This window comes from Natator depressus, chromosome 2 (assembly GCF_965152275.1).
Source record: "Natator depressus isolate rNatDep1 chromosome 2, rNatDep2.hap1, whole genome shotgun sequence".
Taxonomy (NCBI): Eukaryota; Metazoa; Chordata; order Testudines; family Cheloniidae; genus Natator; species Natator depressus.
The window spans coordinates 38271761-38289593 of NC_134235.1; the positions used below are offsets into that span (position 1 = coordinate 38271761).

Below are 17833 nucleotides of genomic sequence, written 5' to 3' on the forward strand. Positions count from 1 at the left end.
TGGTGCTAATGGGGCAGGTTCATGCTGTGGAACGCCGATTCTGGGCTTGAGAAACAAGCACAGACTGGTGGGACCGCATAGTGTTGCAGGTCTGGGACGATTCCCAGTGGCTGCGAAACTTTCGCATGTGTAAGGGCACTTTCATGGAACTTTGTGACTTGCTTTCCCCTGCCCTGAAGTGCATGAATACCAAGATGAGAGCAGCCCTCACAGTTGAGAAGCGAGTGGCGATAGCCCTGTGGAAGCTTGCAACGCCAGATAGCTACCGGTCAGTTGGGAATCAATTTGGAGTGGGCAAATCTACTGTTGGGGCTGCTGTGATGCAAGTAGCCCATGCAATCAAAGATCTGCTGATATCAAGGGTAGTGACCCTGGGAAATGTGCAGGTCATAGTGGATGGCTTTGCTGCAATGGGATTCCCTAACTGTGGTGGGGCCATAGACGGAACCCATATCCCTATCTTGGCACCGGAGCACCAAGCCGGCGAGTACATAAACCGCAAGGGGTACTTTTCAATAGCGCTGCAAGCTCTGGTGGATCACAAGGGACGTTTCACCAACATCAACGTGGGATGGCCGGGAAAGGTACATGACCCTCTCATCTTCAGGAACTCTGGTCTGTTTCAAAAGCTGCAGGAAGGGACTTTATTCCCAGACCAGAAAATAACTGTTGGGGATGTTGAAATGCCTATATGTATCCTTGGGGACCCAGCCTACCCCTTAATGCCATGGCTTATGAAGCCGTACACAGGCAGCCTGGACAGTAGTCAGGAGCTGTTCAACTACAGGCTGAGCAAGTGCAGAATGGTGGTAGAATGTGCATTTGGACGTTTAAAGGCGCGCTGGCGCAGTTTACTGACTCACTTAGACCTCAGCGAAACCAGTATTCCCACTGTTATTACTGCTTGCTGTGTGCTCCACAATATCTGTGAGAGTAAGGGGGAGATGTTTATGGCGGGGTGGGAGGTTGAGCAAATCGCCTGGCTGCTGGTTATGCGCAGCCAGACACCAGGGCGGTTAGAAGAGCACAGGAGGGCGCGGTACGCATCAGAGAAGCTTTGAAAACCAGTTTCATGACTGGCCAGGCTACGGTGTGAAAGTTCTCTGTTTCTCCTTGATGAAACCCCCCGCCCCTTGGTTCACTCTACTTCCCTGTAAGCTAACCACCCTCCCCTCCTCCCTGCGATCACCGCTTGCAGAGACAATAAAGTCATTGTTGCTTCACATTCATGCATTCTTTATTCATTCATCGCACAAATAGGGGGATGACTACCACGGTAGCCCAGGAGGGGTGGTGGAGGAAGGAAGGAAAATGCCACACAGCACTTTAAAAGTTTACAACTTTAAAATTTATTGAATGCCAGCCTTCTTTTTTTTGGGCAATCCTCTGTGGCGGAGTGGCTGGTTGGCCGGTGGCCCCCCCACCGCGTTCTTGGGCGTCTGGGTGTGGAGGCTATGCAACTTGGGGAGGAGGGCGGTTGGTTACACAGGGGCTGTAGTGGCAGTCTGTGCTCCAGCTGCCTTTGCTGCAGCTCAACCATACACTGGAGCATACTGGTTTGGTCCTCCAGCAGCCTCAGCATTGAATCCTGCCTCCTCTCATCACGCTGCCGCCGCATTTGAGCTTCAGCCCTGTCTTCAGCCCGCCACTTACTCTCTTCAGCCCGCCACCTCTCCTCCCGGTCATTTTGAGCTTTCCTGCACTCTGACATTATTTGCCTCCACGCATTCGTCTGTGCTCTGTCAGTGTGGGAGGACAGCATGAGCTCAGAGAACATTTCATCACGAGTGCGTTTTTTTTCTTTCTAATCTTCACTAGCCTCTGGGAAGGAGAAGATCCTGTGATCATTGAAACACATGCAGCTGGTGGAGAAAAAAAAAAGGGACAGTGGTATTTAAAAAGACACATTTTATAAAACAGTGGCTACACTCTTTCAGGGAAAACCTTGCTGTTAACATTACATACATAGCACATGTGCTTTCGTTACAAGGTCGCATTTTGCCTCCCCCCACCGCGTGGCTACCCCCTCAACCCTCCCCCCTCCCCGTGGCTAACAGTGGGGAACATTTCTGTTCAGCCACAGGCAAACAGCCCAGCAGGAATGGGCTCCTCTGAGTGTCCCCTGAAAAAAAGCACCCTATTTCAACCAGGTGACCATGAATGATATCTCACTCTCCTGAGGATAACACAGAGAGATAAAGAAGGGATGTTGTTTGAACGCCAGCAAACATACACTGCAATGCTTTGTTGTACAATGATTCCCGAGTATGTGTTTCTGGCCTGGAGTGGTAAAGTGTCCTACCATGAAGGACGCAATAAGGCTGCCCTCCCCAGAAACCTTTTGCAAAGGCTTTGGGAGTACATCCAGGAGAGCCGCGAATGCCAGGGCAAAGTAATCCTTTCACATGCTTGCTTTTAAACCATATATAGTATTTTAAAAGGTACACTCACCGGAGGTCCCTTCTCCACCTGCCGGGTCCAGGAAGCAGCCTTGGGTGGGTTCGGGGGGTACTGGCTCCAGGTCCAGGGTGAGAAACAGTTCCTGGCTGTCGGGAAAACCGGTTTCTCCGCTTGCTTGCTGTGAGCTATCTACAACCTCATCTTCTTCGTCCCCAAAACCTGCTTCCGTGTTGCCTCCATCTCCATTGAAGGAGTCAAACAACATGGCTGGGGTAGTGGTGGCTGAACCCCCTAAAATGGCATGCAGCTCATCATAGAAGCGGCATGTTTGGGGCTCTGACCCGGAGCGGCCGTTCGCCTCTCTGATTTTCTGGTAGGTTTGCCTCAGCTCCTGAAGTTTCATGCGGCACTGCTTCGGGTCCCTGTTATGGCCTCTGTCCTTCATGCCCTGGGAGATTTTGACAAAGGTTTTGGCATTTCGAAAACTGGAACAGAGTTCTGATAGCACAGATTCCTCTCCCCATACAGCGATCAGATCCCGTACCTCCCGTTCGGTCCATGCTGGAGCTCTTTTGCGATTCTGGGACTCCATCATGGTTACCTCTGCTGATGAGCTCTGCATGGTCACCTGCAGCTTGCCACGCTGGCCAAACAGGAAATGAGATTCAAAAGTTCGCAGTTCTTTTCCTGTCTACCTGGCCAGTGCATCTGAGTTGAGAGTGCTGTCCAGAGCGGTCACAATGGAGCACTCTGGGATAGCTCCCGGAGGCCAATACCGTCGAATTGTGTCCACAGTACCCCAAATTCGACCCGGCAAGGCCGATTTAAGCGCTAATCCACTTGTGAGGGGTGGAGTAAGGAAATCGATTTTAAGAGCCTTTTAAGTCGAAATAAAGGGCTTCATCGTGTGGACGGGTGCAGGTTTACATCGATTTAATGCTGCTAAATTCGACCTAAAGTCCTAGTGTAGACCAGGGCAAAGAAGGAAAAACAGGTTGGTTCGGCATGATTTGTCCTTAACAAAGCCATGCTGGCTATTACTTATAACCCTATTCCTAATCTCCAAGTGCTTAGAAATTGATTGTTTAATAAATTGTTCCTGTAGCTTTTCAGCTAGAGAGGGGGTGTTTGTTTCAGAACTGCTTCAGCCACCTCCTGCTCCTGATGTGCTAGTTTATTATAGATTCCCCAATACTTCTAGTTGTCTCCCCTTTATCTTTACTCAGAGACTTACAGCTGGGCTGCCTCTCACCGCCTTCTAGATCTCAGAACACGTGTCTATAGTCTTGATGGATAATGCAATATCTTCTCCCCTTTTTCGCCTTGCCTGTCTTTCCTGAACATTCATTATACTACTAGGCCAGTCATGACATTTATCCCAGCAAATCTTTGTGATGCCAACTAAGTCTAGGGTGACCAGATTCATAGGTGCTGACTCCATGGGTGCTCCAGCACTGGAGCACCCACGGGGAAAAATTGGTGGGTGCTCTGCACCCACCAGCAGCTCCTCCCCAAGCGCACCGCTGTGTCCTGCTTTGCCCCCTTCCCTGCCAGCGCTTGCACCATGAAAAAGCTGTTTCGCGCGGCAAGCACTGGGAGGAAGGGGGGAGGAGGAGGAACACGAGGCAGGACTGGGGAGGGGCTTTGGAGAGGGGTCCACTAGGGACAGGAAGGGGGGGTAGAGTCGGGGCAGGGCCGGGGGCGCGCGAGCACCCACCACCAAGGAACGTTGGTGCCTGTGACCAGATTGCAAATGTGAAAAATTGGGACAGGGGGTTGGGGGTAATCAGTGCCTATATAAGAAAAAACCCCAAATATCAGGACTGTCCCTATAAATTGGGACAGCTGGTCATCCTAACTAAGGCATAGTTTAGCTTATTTACTAAAGCTTCCAGTTTAGCCACCCCCAAACCAAGCTCAAGATTTAGCCCTTCGTTAAGGTCGCCTTTTCTAATGCTTAATGATGGGCTTTTGTCACCGCTTGAGCGGAGAATGTCTTCTAACATAAGGCACAGCAGTGTCTCAAAGAAGCTCAGCCTAACAACCCTTGCATGTGACACCAAAAAGAAAAGCCAAAGTAGAATCAGTGTGTCAAAGCAGGAGCAACCAAAATTAGGGTAATGAAAGTTTCCAAAAAAGTGCCTTTGAAACTGGCTGCTAGTTGTTAGTTGATGCTTTCCTTGTACCTTGTGCATGTATTAGCGCTCTGTATGTGAAGCGGCGATGACTCATGGGAGAGGCAAGAAGGGTTAGGTGCCCCTCCATCAGCCTGCCCAGGCAGGGAGAGGAAGGGGCGGGGCCAGAGCCTCTTCTGCCATGCTGCCTGGGATGAGGCCTGGTGCAGCACAGTGGCTGACTGGAAGAGCACATGGCTGTGGCAGAGGCTGCCCCGGCCCAGGCTTAGCTTAGCTTCTGGGGACAGGAGCTGATGCTGAGCATGCGAAGGGGGCTCTGACTCACTCAGCTGCTGTCCCGGAAACCGAGCCTGGGCGGGAGGCAGCCAGGCGCTCTCCCAGGTAGCATCTGGGAGTGGCTCTGTGGCCTGGCTGCTAGGTAGAGCAGCCGAACATGCCAGAGGGAGCCAGCACAACAGGAGGCCAGAGCTCCCCCACAGTTTCTGTCCTTGGTCAGTGAAGCCCCCCAGAGTTCAGAAGTTCATCTGCAGAGTTTACCTCCCCCCTGCCAGGGTGGAAGTGGGGGGCATCTTACATGCTCCGCTGTTTGGGTTGACAGCCAAATGCCATGCCTCTCCATGGGGTTCTGCTGCAGTCTTCACTGCCAGCTATGCCTCTCTGCCAGCCATCCTGCTATCCGCTCTGCTCTCCACGCTCGCCATCCTGCTGTCCACTCACCAACTTGTCTTCAGGGGCCCCCCGCCCTACCTAACACAGCTCTCAGTAACTTCAGCTCTTCAGTGATTTCAGCTGGTAGTAGGGGACCCTCAGTGCTAGTGAACCACTAGCCCAAAGTAGGTCTAATGCTTAGACCTAGGTCTCAGTGATTTCAACTCTGCAGTATGTAACAAGACTCCTAATGGAGCCAAAATTAGCTCTGTTATTACACAGTGGACAGAGGAGAGGTCAAAATAGTATTTAGAGACCCACACTACCAGGTACACATATCTGTCCCCAGCCTCTCTCAATTCATCAGGTTTTGGAACCAATGTCCCTTGCCTAGCGAGTGCTACTTAGTTGAGGGCGAGTCCCTCTGTCATAAAATGCCAAGTACAATTCTACTGTCCTTGATTCACATAACCAGGGTAACAATGCTTTATTACTCCTGCCCCAATAACAAAGAGACTGGGGATCCCACAGCAGCCAAAGTAACCATTTGGGCAAGCAGTTCCATCATGCTAGGCGGGATGGGTGTGCCCATGCAAATGAGATCAGCCCCAAAGTCCTTTTCCACAGCTCACCATCAGATGTCAGGGTAGAGCTCATTCTGTCTCTGCTTACAAATAGATATTAACTTATGATTTTTGTTGGCCTTTACAAAATGGAGCGGTGAGCTCATGCTGTGCTAGTTAAAAGATTCAAAACTCAATTGTCAAGGAGGAAATAAAGACTCGGGCCTATGCCATTGGGCAGTTTCAGTCAGTGAGTATGCACTTTTGCTGTATAGTGAACTAAGCTCCTGATGCTAAATGGACATTGTCCTAAAGTCTGGCTCCAAGTCCTTTTGAGCTGTCTTCTTTCTGTTAGAAAAATAAGCTGAGCCACACACCTCCTGAATTTGTTTTTCTCCTCTTGCCAGCCATGGTGTTATAAATAAATATAAAGGGAAGGGTAAACCCCTTTAAAATCCCTCCTGGCCAGAGGAAAAAGCCTCTCACCTGTAAAGGGTTAAGAAGCTAGGATAACCTCGCTGGCACCTGACCAAAATGACCAATGAGGAGACAAGATACTTTCAAAAGCTGGGGGGAGGGAAAAACAAAGGGTCTATCTATGTGATGCTTTTGCCGGGGACAGAACAGGAATGCAGTCTTAGAACTTAGTAAGTAATCTAGCTAGATATGCATTAGATTATGATTTCTTTAAATGGCTGAGAAATTAAGCTGTGCTGAGTAGAATGGATATTCCTGTCTGTGCATCTTTTTGTAACTTAAGGTTTTGCCTAGAGGGATTCTCTATGTTTTGAATCGGATTACCCTGTAAGGTATTTACCATCCTGATTTTACAGAGGTGATTCTTTTTATTGTTACTTCTTTTTTTACTGTTATTTCTATTAAAATTCTTCTTTTCAAGAGCTGAATGCTTTTACCAGCTTAGGTTAAAACTTCCCCGAGGTACAAACTATTTTACCCTTTGCCCTTGGACTTCCACTGCCACCACCAAACGTTTATCTGGGTTTATTTTATTAGGAAAGCATTGTTTGGAAACGTCTTTCCCCCCCAAATCCTCCCAACCCTTGCACACCACTTCCTGGGGAAGGTTTGATAAAAATCCTCACCAATTTGCATAGGTGACCACAGACCCAAACCCTTGGATCTTAAGAACAATGAAAAAAAGCATTCAGTTCTTGAAAAGAAGAATTTTAATAGAAATAACAGTAAAAAAAGAAGTAACAATAAAAAGAATCACCTCTGTCAAATCCAGTAACACAGAAGGTTTATATACCTTTCCCTTTATATTTATGACACCATGGCTGGCAAAAGGAGAAAAACAAATTCAGGAGGTGTGTGGCTCAGCTTATTTTTCTAGCAGAAAGAAGACAGCTCAAAAGGACTCGGAGCCAGACATTAGGACAATGTCCATTTAGCATCAGGAGCTTGGTCAAACAGATCCCTAGAACGTTCCGTTTCAGAAGTATAATATATGCCCCAAACGCATATATTTGATCTCTCGCGCCCCTTGCCTGCTGAGATGTACCTTAAACAGCTCCTCACCGCCTCTGGATTGCTCTTTCTAGGCATTATTGCCCCAGAAACCAGCTAATGGTTAAGGTGATTTTATGAGACTGTCCCCACTGGCTGATCATGCTTTTCTGTGATGGCCAGGTGAAATAAGATGTAGAAGGGAACCATACACATTCTTTCTTGAGAAGATTGTACCACACTGTGTTAACTGCTGGAAATGGCCCACCTTGATTATCACTACAAAAGGTTTTCTCCCCCCCTGCTCTCCTGCTGGTAATAGCTCATCTTAAGTGATCACTCTCCTTACAGTGTGTATGGTAACACCCATTTTTTTCATGTTCTGTGTGTATATAAATCTCCTCACTGTATTTTCCACTGAATGCATCCGATGAAGTGAGCTGTAGCTCACGAAAGCTTATGCTCAAATAAATTGGTTAGTCTCTAAGGTGCCACAAGTCCTCCTTTTCTTTTTGTGAATACAGACTAACACGGCTGCTACTCTGAAAACTGTGCTCCCAGAGCAAACAAGCATTCCTTAAACACCCCAGAATAAATCTAGCAAGCCAAAATCTTGAACAAGGCACAAACTAAAAAAGAGATGGATTGGAGATTGTGGTCCCTCCAGCCCCAAAGAATGAGACCACGTATATTTTTAAAAGCACAAGTTGGAGAGCTTCAGTCAGCCAAGCACAGTTGTCAGGCATCTGCTCTGTGGACAGTTTTGTTTTCGCCATTCACACATCATATGTAGGAGAGGCTGATTTATGTGAAGTTACCACATGTGTTTCCGTACCTGCATTCACAAAAGGGGGAAGAGACAACTTCGGCCTAATGCAATACATACACTAGCTTGTTTTATTGTAGATGAGTGTGCAATATAAATATTTTTGCCACAGGATGAGCATAATTCAGGAAGAAAATGTCAGCATAATCCCACCAATATTGGTTTGACACTTCAGAAAAACCTGCTGTCTCCTCCCATATGTTTTACAGGTGTGTTTTGCATGGTTTTGACATTCAGCCAATGTTCTACTCGGTGAACAGCTTATTCTAGTTTGGGTTGTGACTATGAAGCAGTTTTGACTCTGTACATAGAGTCGTAAAACTCTTTAGCACCTGTTTTGGCCAGCTCTAGTCATCAGTCTTTACTTAAAAAAATATTAATGTGAATTTCAAACTGTGTTTCATGGTTGGCTGCGTTTTCTGGGGTATAGCAAAGCCCATTAACTTGCTGGGGGTTGATCTCGCAGAGATTCAGTGTCACTATTATAGTCAATGTTCTGTTCATTAGACTGTAACCACATGACTTGTGTAGCACACAGAAACCAAGTATTGTAGGAATAGCTTTATTAACTTGAAACAATCGTGTTATATTACAATTTATGCATCAGTATGGAAAATTAGCTGTAGTAAACTATTTATCATAAAAGATTCAGGAATGAACAATCTATATATTTACATTTTTAAATAGTGTCATTTAAAGGTGAACAATGACCAAGTAGCTAGATGACTGTATGAAATGTTAATAATGGATGGGTTCATTTCACATTCAGCAAAGGGCTATTCAAATCCTGTGCTTCTTCCTTATCGTACACGAGAGACATGAATTCCAGGAGTAGCTTCAACAAAGCAGAACTCATGAGAAACACAGAGCAATTACTACATTCTTATTTTATGTCCATTTGGTCATACCAGCTACGTATAGGAGATGCTAACATAAGTAAATGGCATTTACTGAACATTAAGGGCAATGATGGGACTTGACTCCTGTTCCTAACTTAGTTGCTGGTTGTATTCAGGTACATCAGGAATCCCCACACAATAAGTTAGTTCATGTGCTGAAATTCATGGCCAGTAGAAGAAAAGTCCTGGGCAGAGTTTGCAGTAGAAGCTAACAAAAACCAAGAAACTGAGTCAAGTCAGCTTTTACCATTTAAAATGAAAATTGCTGTAGGTGTGTTTGCTCTGCAAAGCAATCTAACTGCGCCTGTGGTGACAGCAGTACAAACCGGAACACAGATTTGAAAATAAAGGCTAAAGAACAAGTTGAAAAGCACATTTCTGTCTAAAAGCTTTTTACCTAATATTGTTACAATTGTCATCTAACACTGATGTAACTGATATTGCAATTGCCAGTTGTAAGCCAATTGCTGGTAGTAGCCATCTTGCTGACAGATGGTGGTTTTCACTGGGCTCCAATATTGCAGTTTTCATTCAACTCTGTCTTCCGACCTATTTCACAGTTGTTACATGTAGTGAGAAATTAATCTAAGTCCAAGAATTTTCCAATTGCTCTGCTGTGCAAAATAGGGTATAATTCCTAGGCACAAGTATTTCTGTATGATCGGATGTAATACGTGACTTCTTGGTCCTGATTCTGAATTTCCTGCTTTCTGACATTTTTAGGGTGATAAGCATAAAATGAATTACAGCTGGCCTAAGTAAGGAAGCGCTGTGTGTACTGTTTGGAGAGTCCAGAAATAGTAGAGCCTACCAAGGGGACTAAGGATGAAGTTTAGCACTTGGGTTTAAAAGGAGCAAGGTGTTTACAATTTTTGGTACATATTACTGAGTATAAACACAGCTCCTAAAGCTTTTTAAAATGCACATTACTGGCCCCAAAATTATAACTGTGCCTGTCTCCCTGATATAATTACATATTACCAACTGATCCCCAAGGTATATCGAAAATTCTTATGAAATTTTGATTGGTGGATAAAATAAAGTTTCTGTATACAGACAGTTCTAAAAGTAAATTAATGTTGTAGTTTCCATTTTGTTCTTCAAACCATACAAAGGCACTACTTTACATTAAGGACTAATGTCCTGCAAAATTTCAGTCAAATAAAGGAAGCTATTTTAAGGTTAGGGTGGTGCTAAAACCCAGCTGTCACTAGTAACTTAAAACGGCCACACCAGGTCTATCAGATTTAGTGGGGGAATATGTTTTGCTTCAGGATGTAGACATTGGGGTGGAAAAAGTTTTAACTTTGAGCAATTTTTTACAGCTGAGTTATAAGGCTTGCTTATACCAGAGACTGGCAGACCCTAAAACGTGATATGGTGGGCACGGATATCTATTTTTGGTGTGCGGCAAAAATGTCTCAGTGAATAGGATTTCCCTTGTCTTCTTTCCTCTTTCTGCTAAGAGAAAGAACAAAGGATTTTCATTCAGTTATCACCTTTCCCTTTGGTTGAATATCTGTCTGTTAGGGTGGTTATTTTGCTTTCCTTCTTGTGCTAACATCTTGCGTAGAGACCAGGAATCCCAAAGCTGTCCTTAGAGTCAGATCAGAAAAGCTAGCTTTTAATTTTCCTATCCCCACCACCCCACAAAACTGACATTAGAAAAGTTCACATTAGGTGACTGCATAGAAAGTGTGACTTCAAAAATGGTAATGCGTAATCATACTTGCCATAATCTGTTCTTAATTAAATCCCTTCCGCAAGGCTTTATTTTTTACCATAGTGAATTTACTAATGAATACCTGAGCAAAATTTGGATCAACTAGGTACTGATATGTCTTAATTGTACTTGGAAGGGGCTCTGCAGCTACAACTTGTGATGCTGTTTGTACAGAAGAGTGGCTTGGAGCAAGGTGGTAGGATGTTTTTGTGACGAAATCCACGAGCCGGTTGTATTGTTGTTCAGAGAGTCTCTCTCTAACTCCGTCCACCTAAAATCAGATAAAACAGCTTTATTATTGGAATGTAAAGTATCTGCACTTAACTGTTCATACCCAGCAAAGATACTTCTGCATTAGTTTGTTATCAAGCAAAGGCTTCCTATCATAGATCTGTAATGTTGGTGAGGTTTCATCCTTTCTGCAGCTCAGTGTCTCCCACACTTCTGTGATGCGTGAGCTGCTTTCCTCTTTTACAGTTCTGGTGGCAGTTCAATGTCCCCTTTCTCCAGCTTCCCACCAGAACTTCTGCCTCTGTGGCAGCAGTTAGGTTTGCTCCCAACTACTTCCGTTGCCAACTTCCCTTTTAATTCATTTTCTGGGTGGTAATGAACAATTTATCATCTTTCCTCTTCTGCTGCCCCACACAGATCAGGGATCTGGCAGCACGGTGGTCTTAGCCACCCAGATCAGTTGTTGCAGTGTCCCTCAGGCAGCGGCAGAGCTGTCCAGCAAACACCGGACTAAATCCAAGTGGGGTTCTATATATGAGGCAGCATTCACAGACTTTTCAGAGGGTGAATTATGTCTTGCCTTTTCCCAGCCAGCCGACCATCACATAACCAGGGCATGGGACTCAGGACATGCCCTCTCCAAAGAGCTGTGAGTCCAATCAGGAGCTTCTGAGCATTTCAGGGAAGAAGGATGTAGACGAAGCTATCCGGCCAGCTCAAGGGGTAAGTCCCACATAAGACCCAGCCAGAAGGAAAAACCCCTTAAAAGATCTAAACTCATCCCCTACATAAAGATACTGAAATGGGTTCTCAGGTCCTGGGCTGGCCAGAAAACAATTCCATTTTGCAAAAAATTTCAAGGTTTCAAAATTAGTTTTTGTTCCAATGCAGAACGAAAATGAGAACTTTTGAAAAATGAGAGAGACAGACAAACACACAAACAGCTAATAATGCAGTGGTTATGTATGTATCTGGGATGTGTGGGATGGTTCAAGTCCCTACTCTGCCTGATTCAGAGCATCCCGAGTGAGTGCCCTAACCACCGGGTAGTCTCTCGCTGACTCCCCCCACCCAGTTGGAGTGGTTCCTCTTCATGTAACTAATTTATTCATTGATTTACTCTGTAGCACAGTGGTTAGGGCACTCGCCTGGGATGCAGAAGACCCAGGTTTCAAGTCTCTACGCTGCCTGATTCTGAAGCAGGGACTTGAAGCTGGGTCTCCTACATCCCAAGTGAGTGCCCCCTAACCGCTGGAGTGTCTCCCTCTCTCTGGTCATGACCAGAAATTCCATCCTGGACATAAGAAACCTTTATGATGAAATTGTCATCAAAACGGATATGTCCCATGATCCCAATGCAGATGCACATTCTAAACAAATCTTGTGCTCATCCAAATTCATAGGCTGTCTCCTGGTTGGAGAAAACTGGGTAAGATAGTAGCAGAGAGCACATCCATGCCAAAGCAGTCACTTCTGTTTCCACAGAGTACCTTGAGAAGGGACTACAAGCCCAACAACAGGCAGAAATGCAGACAGAAGTAAGATGGCACATATTTCAGGCAAAAACCTTGGAACTGCAGATCCGGTAGCAAAATCGGAGGTGGCAGCAATACCTCTACAAACTCACTATGACCACAAAGACTGTGCCTCCATCCTGATTTAAATGTAGGAAGCAAACTATCCCCCTTCTCAGAAGTTCTGGTAGGAAGCTGGAGAAGAGGGACACTGAACTGCAGAGGAGGGGCACAGACTGTACATCACAGAATTGTTGGAGACACTGAGCTGCAGAATCGGTGAAACATCAGCAAGAGAAGGTGAAATGGATGAAAGTGGACTAGTTGGTGAAAGTAGTAGTGAGTTTCAGTTGCCCCCCTCAAACTAAGGGCATCATCTCATACCCTCTTCATCCAATCACCCATCTCAAGCAGTCCCTTCACACACGAGTTGATACTGAACGGGCTCTCACGCCAGGATATGGGAGCAATACAACCAGTACTCCTGAGGGAACTCAGTGCCAAAAAATTCTGCACCACAAAAAAAAATTCTGCACACAATATTTTAAAATTCTGCACAATTCTGTGTATTTTGTCAATAAATAAATGTGGAGGCTCCAGCATGGCAGAGGGGAGGACAGACCACTGGTTGCACAGATGTGGGAGATCATCCTGCAGCCCTTCCCCAGGACATGCACTCAGTGGTGAGCCTGCACCTGATCCTGACACAGCGCAAGGGCTTACCCCAGAAAAACCCCAGGGCCCTGCCCCTCCATGCCAGGTGCACCAAGATAGTGAGCAAGAGGGACAGAGTCTCGCATGCACACCCAGGGGGAATGGGACTCTGCAAGAGGGGTGAGGATGTGGGTGCAGGGGGGTCTGGGTGTGAGGGACTCATCAGGGGAGTCTGGGTGTGTGAGGCTTGGTGGGATGGGGGTCCAGGTGTAGGTGGTTGGGGCTCGGTGGGGTTGGGGGTCCAGGTCCGGGAAGCTCATGGGGGTGGTCCAGGTTCAGGGGGCACTTGTTGGGGTGGGAGTTTCAGTGCAGGGTACTCAGGGGTGGTCTGGGTGCAGGAGAGAGGGGTGTAGCAGGAGCCTGGATGCAGGGGGGTGGGACTTGTTGGGAGCTTCTGGATGTGGGGGGGAAAAGTTTGGTGGGGTTGGAGTTTGAGTGCAGGAGCACCAGTGTGGGGGGGTGGGTCGGGGCTCTGGGTGCAGGCGGGTGAGATTCAGCAGGGGATCTAGGTATGCAGGGGGTCCGGATGCATGGGGACTGGGCGGACGAGGAAGCAGCTCGCTGTACAATGACCCCTCTCCCCATGGCTGATGAGTTATGGGGGCAGGAAGCAGGAGGGAGTGTGCAGGTTTCTGGGGATGGGTCAGGCCCGAGCCCAGACTGCTCCTTGCAGAGGATCATGAAGTCCTGTCTTCCCCCCACCCACAGACAAGCTGGGACTAGCAGCTGAGCCTGGCGCAGGGTCCGAGTCACTTGCTGGGGATTCTCCAGCCCCATCTCCTATGGTGATTTACCTCTCCACGGCTGTTCCGGGTGCCTGAAACAATGCACCTGCGCTGCTGGGGAGGGGTGCATGACCGCTCTTGCGGCTTCCCTTTGCTTTCCCATCAGAAAGTCATTTTTCTGCAGTGAAGCAAAGAAATCTGCAGGGGACACAGTGGTGCAGAATTCCCCCAGGAGTAAACTGGCTCCCTCAGAAGAAATATTCTTAGCACTATATTCCATATTCTTCATCATTCTGAAGCACTTAGGGGGTCAAAGCCAACCTGGATCTCAAACAGCTCCACAAATGGATGACGAAAATGAGATTCTGGATGGAGACCCTAGCCTTGGTAAGTAGCATTTCTATCCCAAGGAGATTTCCTTGCCTCAGTGGACCTGGCAGGGCTTATCTGCATATCCCCATACATCCAAGTCACCATCATGTACTGATATTTGTGTATGGCACAGCCCACTACCAGCACAAAACATTGCCATGTGACTTTTCATCGGCTCTCAGAGTCTTTCCCAAGATGCTGGTGCGGTCATAGCCACACTCAAGACACTCAGTTGTTTCCCTTTTTGGACAATATTTTGATCAGAGCCTTGACTAAAACAGCAGCTCACAGCACCACAACTTGGAGACTGGAGTTGCTTTAAGAAAAGCTCCCTGACACCTTCCACAAATATAGCTCATTTGGGAGTGGATATAGATACATCTGAGGCCAAGTCTGCCCTTCACTGAACAGGTTTGAGAACATTTGGAAACTGATTTGAAACAAAAGACTGTCTGTAGACAAGTATCTCCAGCTTCTAGGCCTTCTGGTTGCATGTATAGGACATACACCACATATCTCCAGAAGTTTCTGCTGAAGGTGAGCAACTATGTTGCTTCTTAGTTCTCAGAGCAGTCAAACTGTCGAAACCTGAAGCAGACCAATGTCTCCTAAACTACTTGTACTAGGACCCCTAACCACTCACCCCTTTGAACCATTTACAATGGTCATGCCTTGTGACGTTATTGACATGAACTGTGACCATATAGATCATTGTTGCAACCAGGGTCCTATGTTGCACCAGGTTTTGTACAGAGGAGGCCAAATGGGGTGTCTATGGAAAGGTTGTAGTTTGCTGTTGTCTGTGTGTGTGTATCATTTTTGTATTTGAAGTTATGAATATTGGGTATTTACTTGTATCTCAATGTGTTTGATTCTAATTAGCCTCAGTGAAGCATTTGGTCAGCTTCTTGAGAAAGGACTATTCCCAGTAAGTGTCCAATCAAGAAACACTTAACTGACAATGGACTTTGGGAGACGTCAATCCACATCTGAGCTTTCCTGGGAACGTTCAAACTAACATGTAAACAATGGCGTAGGCCTGCAAAAAGCTGAATCATTCATAGGTATGTGACTTGCCCACGTGGCTACAAACTCCATCTTGGTGCTGTGACTTTGCACAAAAGAACAAAGGGGTTTCCGCCCACAAGAGAGAGAATATAAAAGGCCCTGGAAGCCTCTCCATTTTGTCGTCAGATGGCTTAAGAGATGGCCTCTCTACCCCCAAAGAGATGCCTGAAAGAAACCCGAACAAAGGACAGTAATTATGGGGGTGTGAGTGATTGCCTGACCCAGACTAGGAAGGCATCTAGACTGTGAAAGAAGCTTATTGGAACATCTCTGAGGGTGACTTTTACCTGCATTCAGTTTCCTGCTGTATTACACTTAGACTTGCGTATTTTTGTTTTATTTTGCTTGGTAATTTACTTTGTTCTCTCTGTTATTACTTGAAATCACGTAAATCCTACTTTTTATATTTAATAAAATCACTTTTGCTTATAAATTAATCCAGAGTAAGTAATTAATTCCTGAGGGAGCGAACAGCTGTGCGTATCTCTCTATCAGTGTTATAGAGGGTGGACTATTTATGAGTTTATCCTGTATAAGCTTTATACAGAGTAAAACGGATTCCTTTGGGGTTTGGATCCCATTGGGAGCTGGGTGTCTGGGTGCTGGAGACAGGAGCACTTCTTAAGCTGTTTTCAGTTAAGTCTGCAGCTTTGGGGTGTGTGGTTCAGACCATGGGTCTGTGCTGGAGCAGACTGGTATGTCTGTCTCAACACGGCAGGGTTCTGGAGGCCCAAACTGGCAGAGAAAATGGGCAACAGGTAGACTCAGCACATCAGGTGACAGTCCCAAGGGGGTTTCTGTGATCGAACCCGTCACATGCCTTTCTTTTTACCTGCCTATCCGTCTGCACTTGCATCTTAGTTGCTATGATACCTGCTAGCTGAGTCTCACAGTCACTGGAACACATGCAAGCTCAAGTGCTGGTCCTAAAGTAGGTACTGAGTCCTTCAGACGGTGGACAATTCCAAGAAATGTCCACATGGGTCTTCCTATCTGCTCCACAGAGCTTCAAGTACTCAAGACAGATGCCAGCCTACTGAGGTGGGGAGCACACATCGGACAAAGAACAATGCAGGGAATGTGGCACTCCATAGATAGAAACCTCTTGGAGGTCAGAGCAGTGAAGTTAGCCCTATGAATGTTCCAGAGCCCGCTCATGGGCGATCATATCCCAGTCCAATTGGACAACAACCACCACCACCACAGGGGAGTACATCAACAACCAGTGGGGAGCTCAAAGCTTGATCCTACTCTCAGAAGGGATGGAAATAATGGAATGAGCCTGGGGAAAATCTGGCTTCCATAAGAGCAATACGCAAAGGGAGAACTAAACTAGATGGCAGACTGGCTCCACAGACACACAGTTGACAACTCAGAAGGGAGGCATTCATTGCACTTGGATTATCCTTCAACGTGATTAGGACTACACTGGCCTCCAGATGGACTTCAACACTAACAGCCTACTCCTCCATCTAGTCATGGTTTACCTCATGGTGTCAAGAAAAAAACAGATACCCCAAGGACCCCGGAATTCCAGCTATTCTGGATTTTCTTCAAGACATTATGGAAAGGGACTACAGCACAACAACATAGCACATCCGTCATCAGCCATAAGTAGTGTCTTACATGCAAGATCCTTGGGCTCTTTAGCCAAAAATCTTCACGTCTCAAGAGTTCTCAGAGAGTCAAATTGTCTAAACCTGCAGTAGACCAATGTTTCCTAAGGGGGATCTAACTATTTGTACTAGGACCCCTAACCACTCACCCCTTTGAACCATTTACAATGGTCATGCCTTTCTTTCTACCTACCCATCTGCCTACACCTGCTTCTTAGTTGCTATGATACATGCTAGATGAGTCTCAGAGTAGCAGCTCCATCCATACAGAAACCACACTGCCATGATGACAAGGTGGTTCTAAGGACTCTGGAATCTCTCTTACCAAAGGTGAATTCCTCTTCGCATGCTTCACAGGAAGTGATCCTCCCCCCATTCTGTCCAGAGCCACAGCAGCCTACTGAAAAGCTGTGACATAGTGAAGATATACATAGAGCACTAAAGATCTCCTCATAGGCGATCCCTCAAAGTCAAGGATGATATCTTTCATGAATTATCCATTTCAAGTTATCTATGGGTCTACAGATGGCTGATGAGCCACAGACTCTGCCACATTGCAGACACGTATTTCCGAGCAGGGTGGGTGAACCTGAGTTATTGGTTCGAACCATGGTGTGCTCTTTCTGTTGCTCCCGTTTTTCTGTTACATGTAGTCGAATCTGGTTCTCAAAGTGCTGAGTTCCATGCCTCAAGCAATTCCTCCATTGTTGTCAGTTTTGGGATATACATTCCTACAAGTTAATGTCAATGTTGCATTTTCTCATATTAGCCTTCAAGACACCTCTATAGCGTATTTTCTGTCCTCCTCTAGCATGTTTGCCTTGGCTGAGTTGAGAAGAGAAAACTTGTTTTGGCAGTCTAGAATTGGGCAGCCAAACTACATGCCCTGCCCAGTGAAGTTGATGATAATCATCACCTCGATGCTCGTGATA

At 46.3% G+C, this 17833-nt stretch overlaps 2 protein-coding genes across 2 annotated transcripts in view; both read right to left on the reverse strand.

Annotated features, from left to right (window-relative positions):
* Nucleotides 1-1392: 1392 nt before the first annotated feature.
* On the reverse strand, nt 1393-3022 carry LOC141981220 (uncharacterized). The gene is made up of 2 exons (XM_074942897.1): nt 2452-3022; nt 1393-1862 (listed from the first exon to the last, which is right to left on the reverse strand). Exons 1-2 carry the CDS (start codon nt 3020-3022, stop codon nt 1711-1713), a joined length of 723 nt encoding a protein of 240 aa, XP_074798998.1. The 3' UTR covers nt 1393-1710.
* Nucleotides 3023-8642: 5620 nt separating this feature from the next.
* Nucleotides 8643-17833, reverse strand: part of VPS13B (vacuolar protein sorting 13 homolog B) — a 913989-nt gene continuing 904798 nt past the window's right edge. Inside the window, exon 62 of the mRNA XM_074944046.1 lies at nt 8643-10932. Coding sequence (XP_074800147.1) covers nt 10684-10932 — 249 coding nt within the window. The 3' untranslated portion in view covers nt 8643-10683. The remainder of the gene's footprint in view (nt 10933-17833) is intronic.

Bases quoted from the DNA above. Each gene is read 5' to 3' on its own strand.
- LOC141981220 (XM_074942897.1), bottom strand. From the start codon at position 3,022: ATGCAGAGCTCATCAGCAGAGGTAACCATGATGGAGTCCCAGAATCGC. The intron at 1,863-2,451 runs GTGAGTGTACCT...TTTCTCCACCAG, and splicing joins AGGTGGAGAAGGGACCTCCG to CTGCATGTGTTTCAATGATC.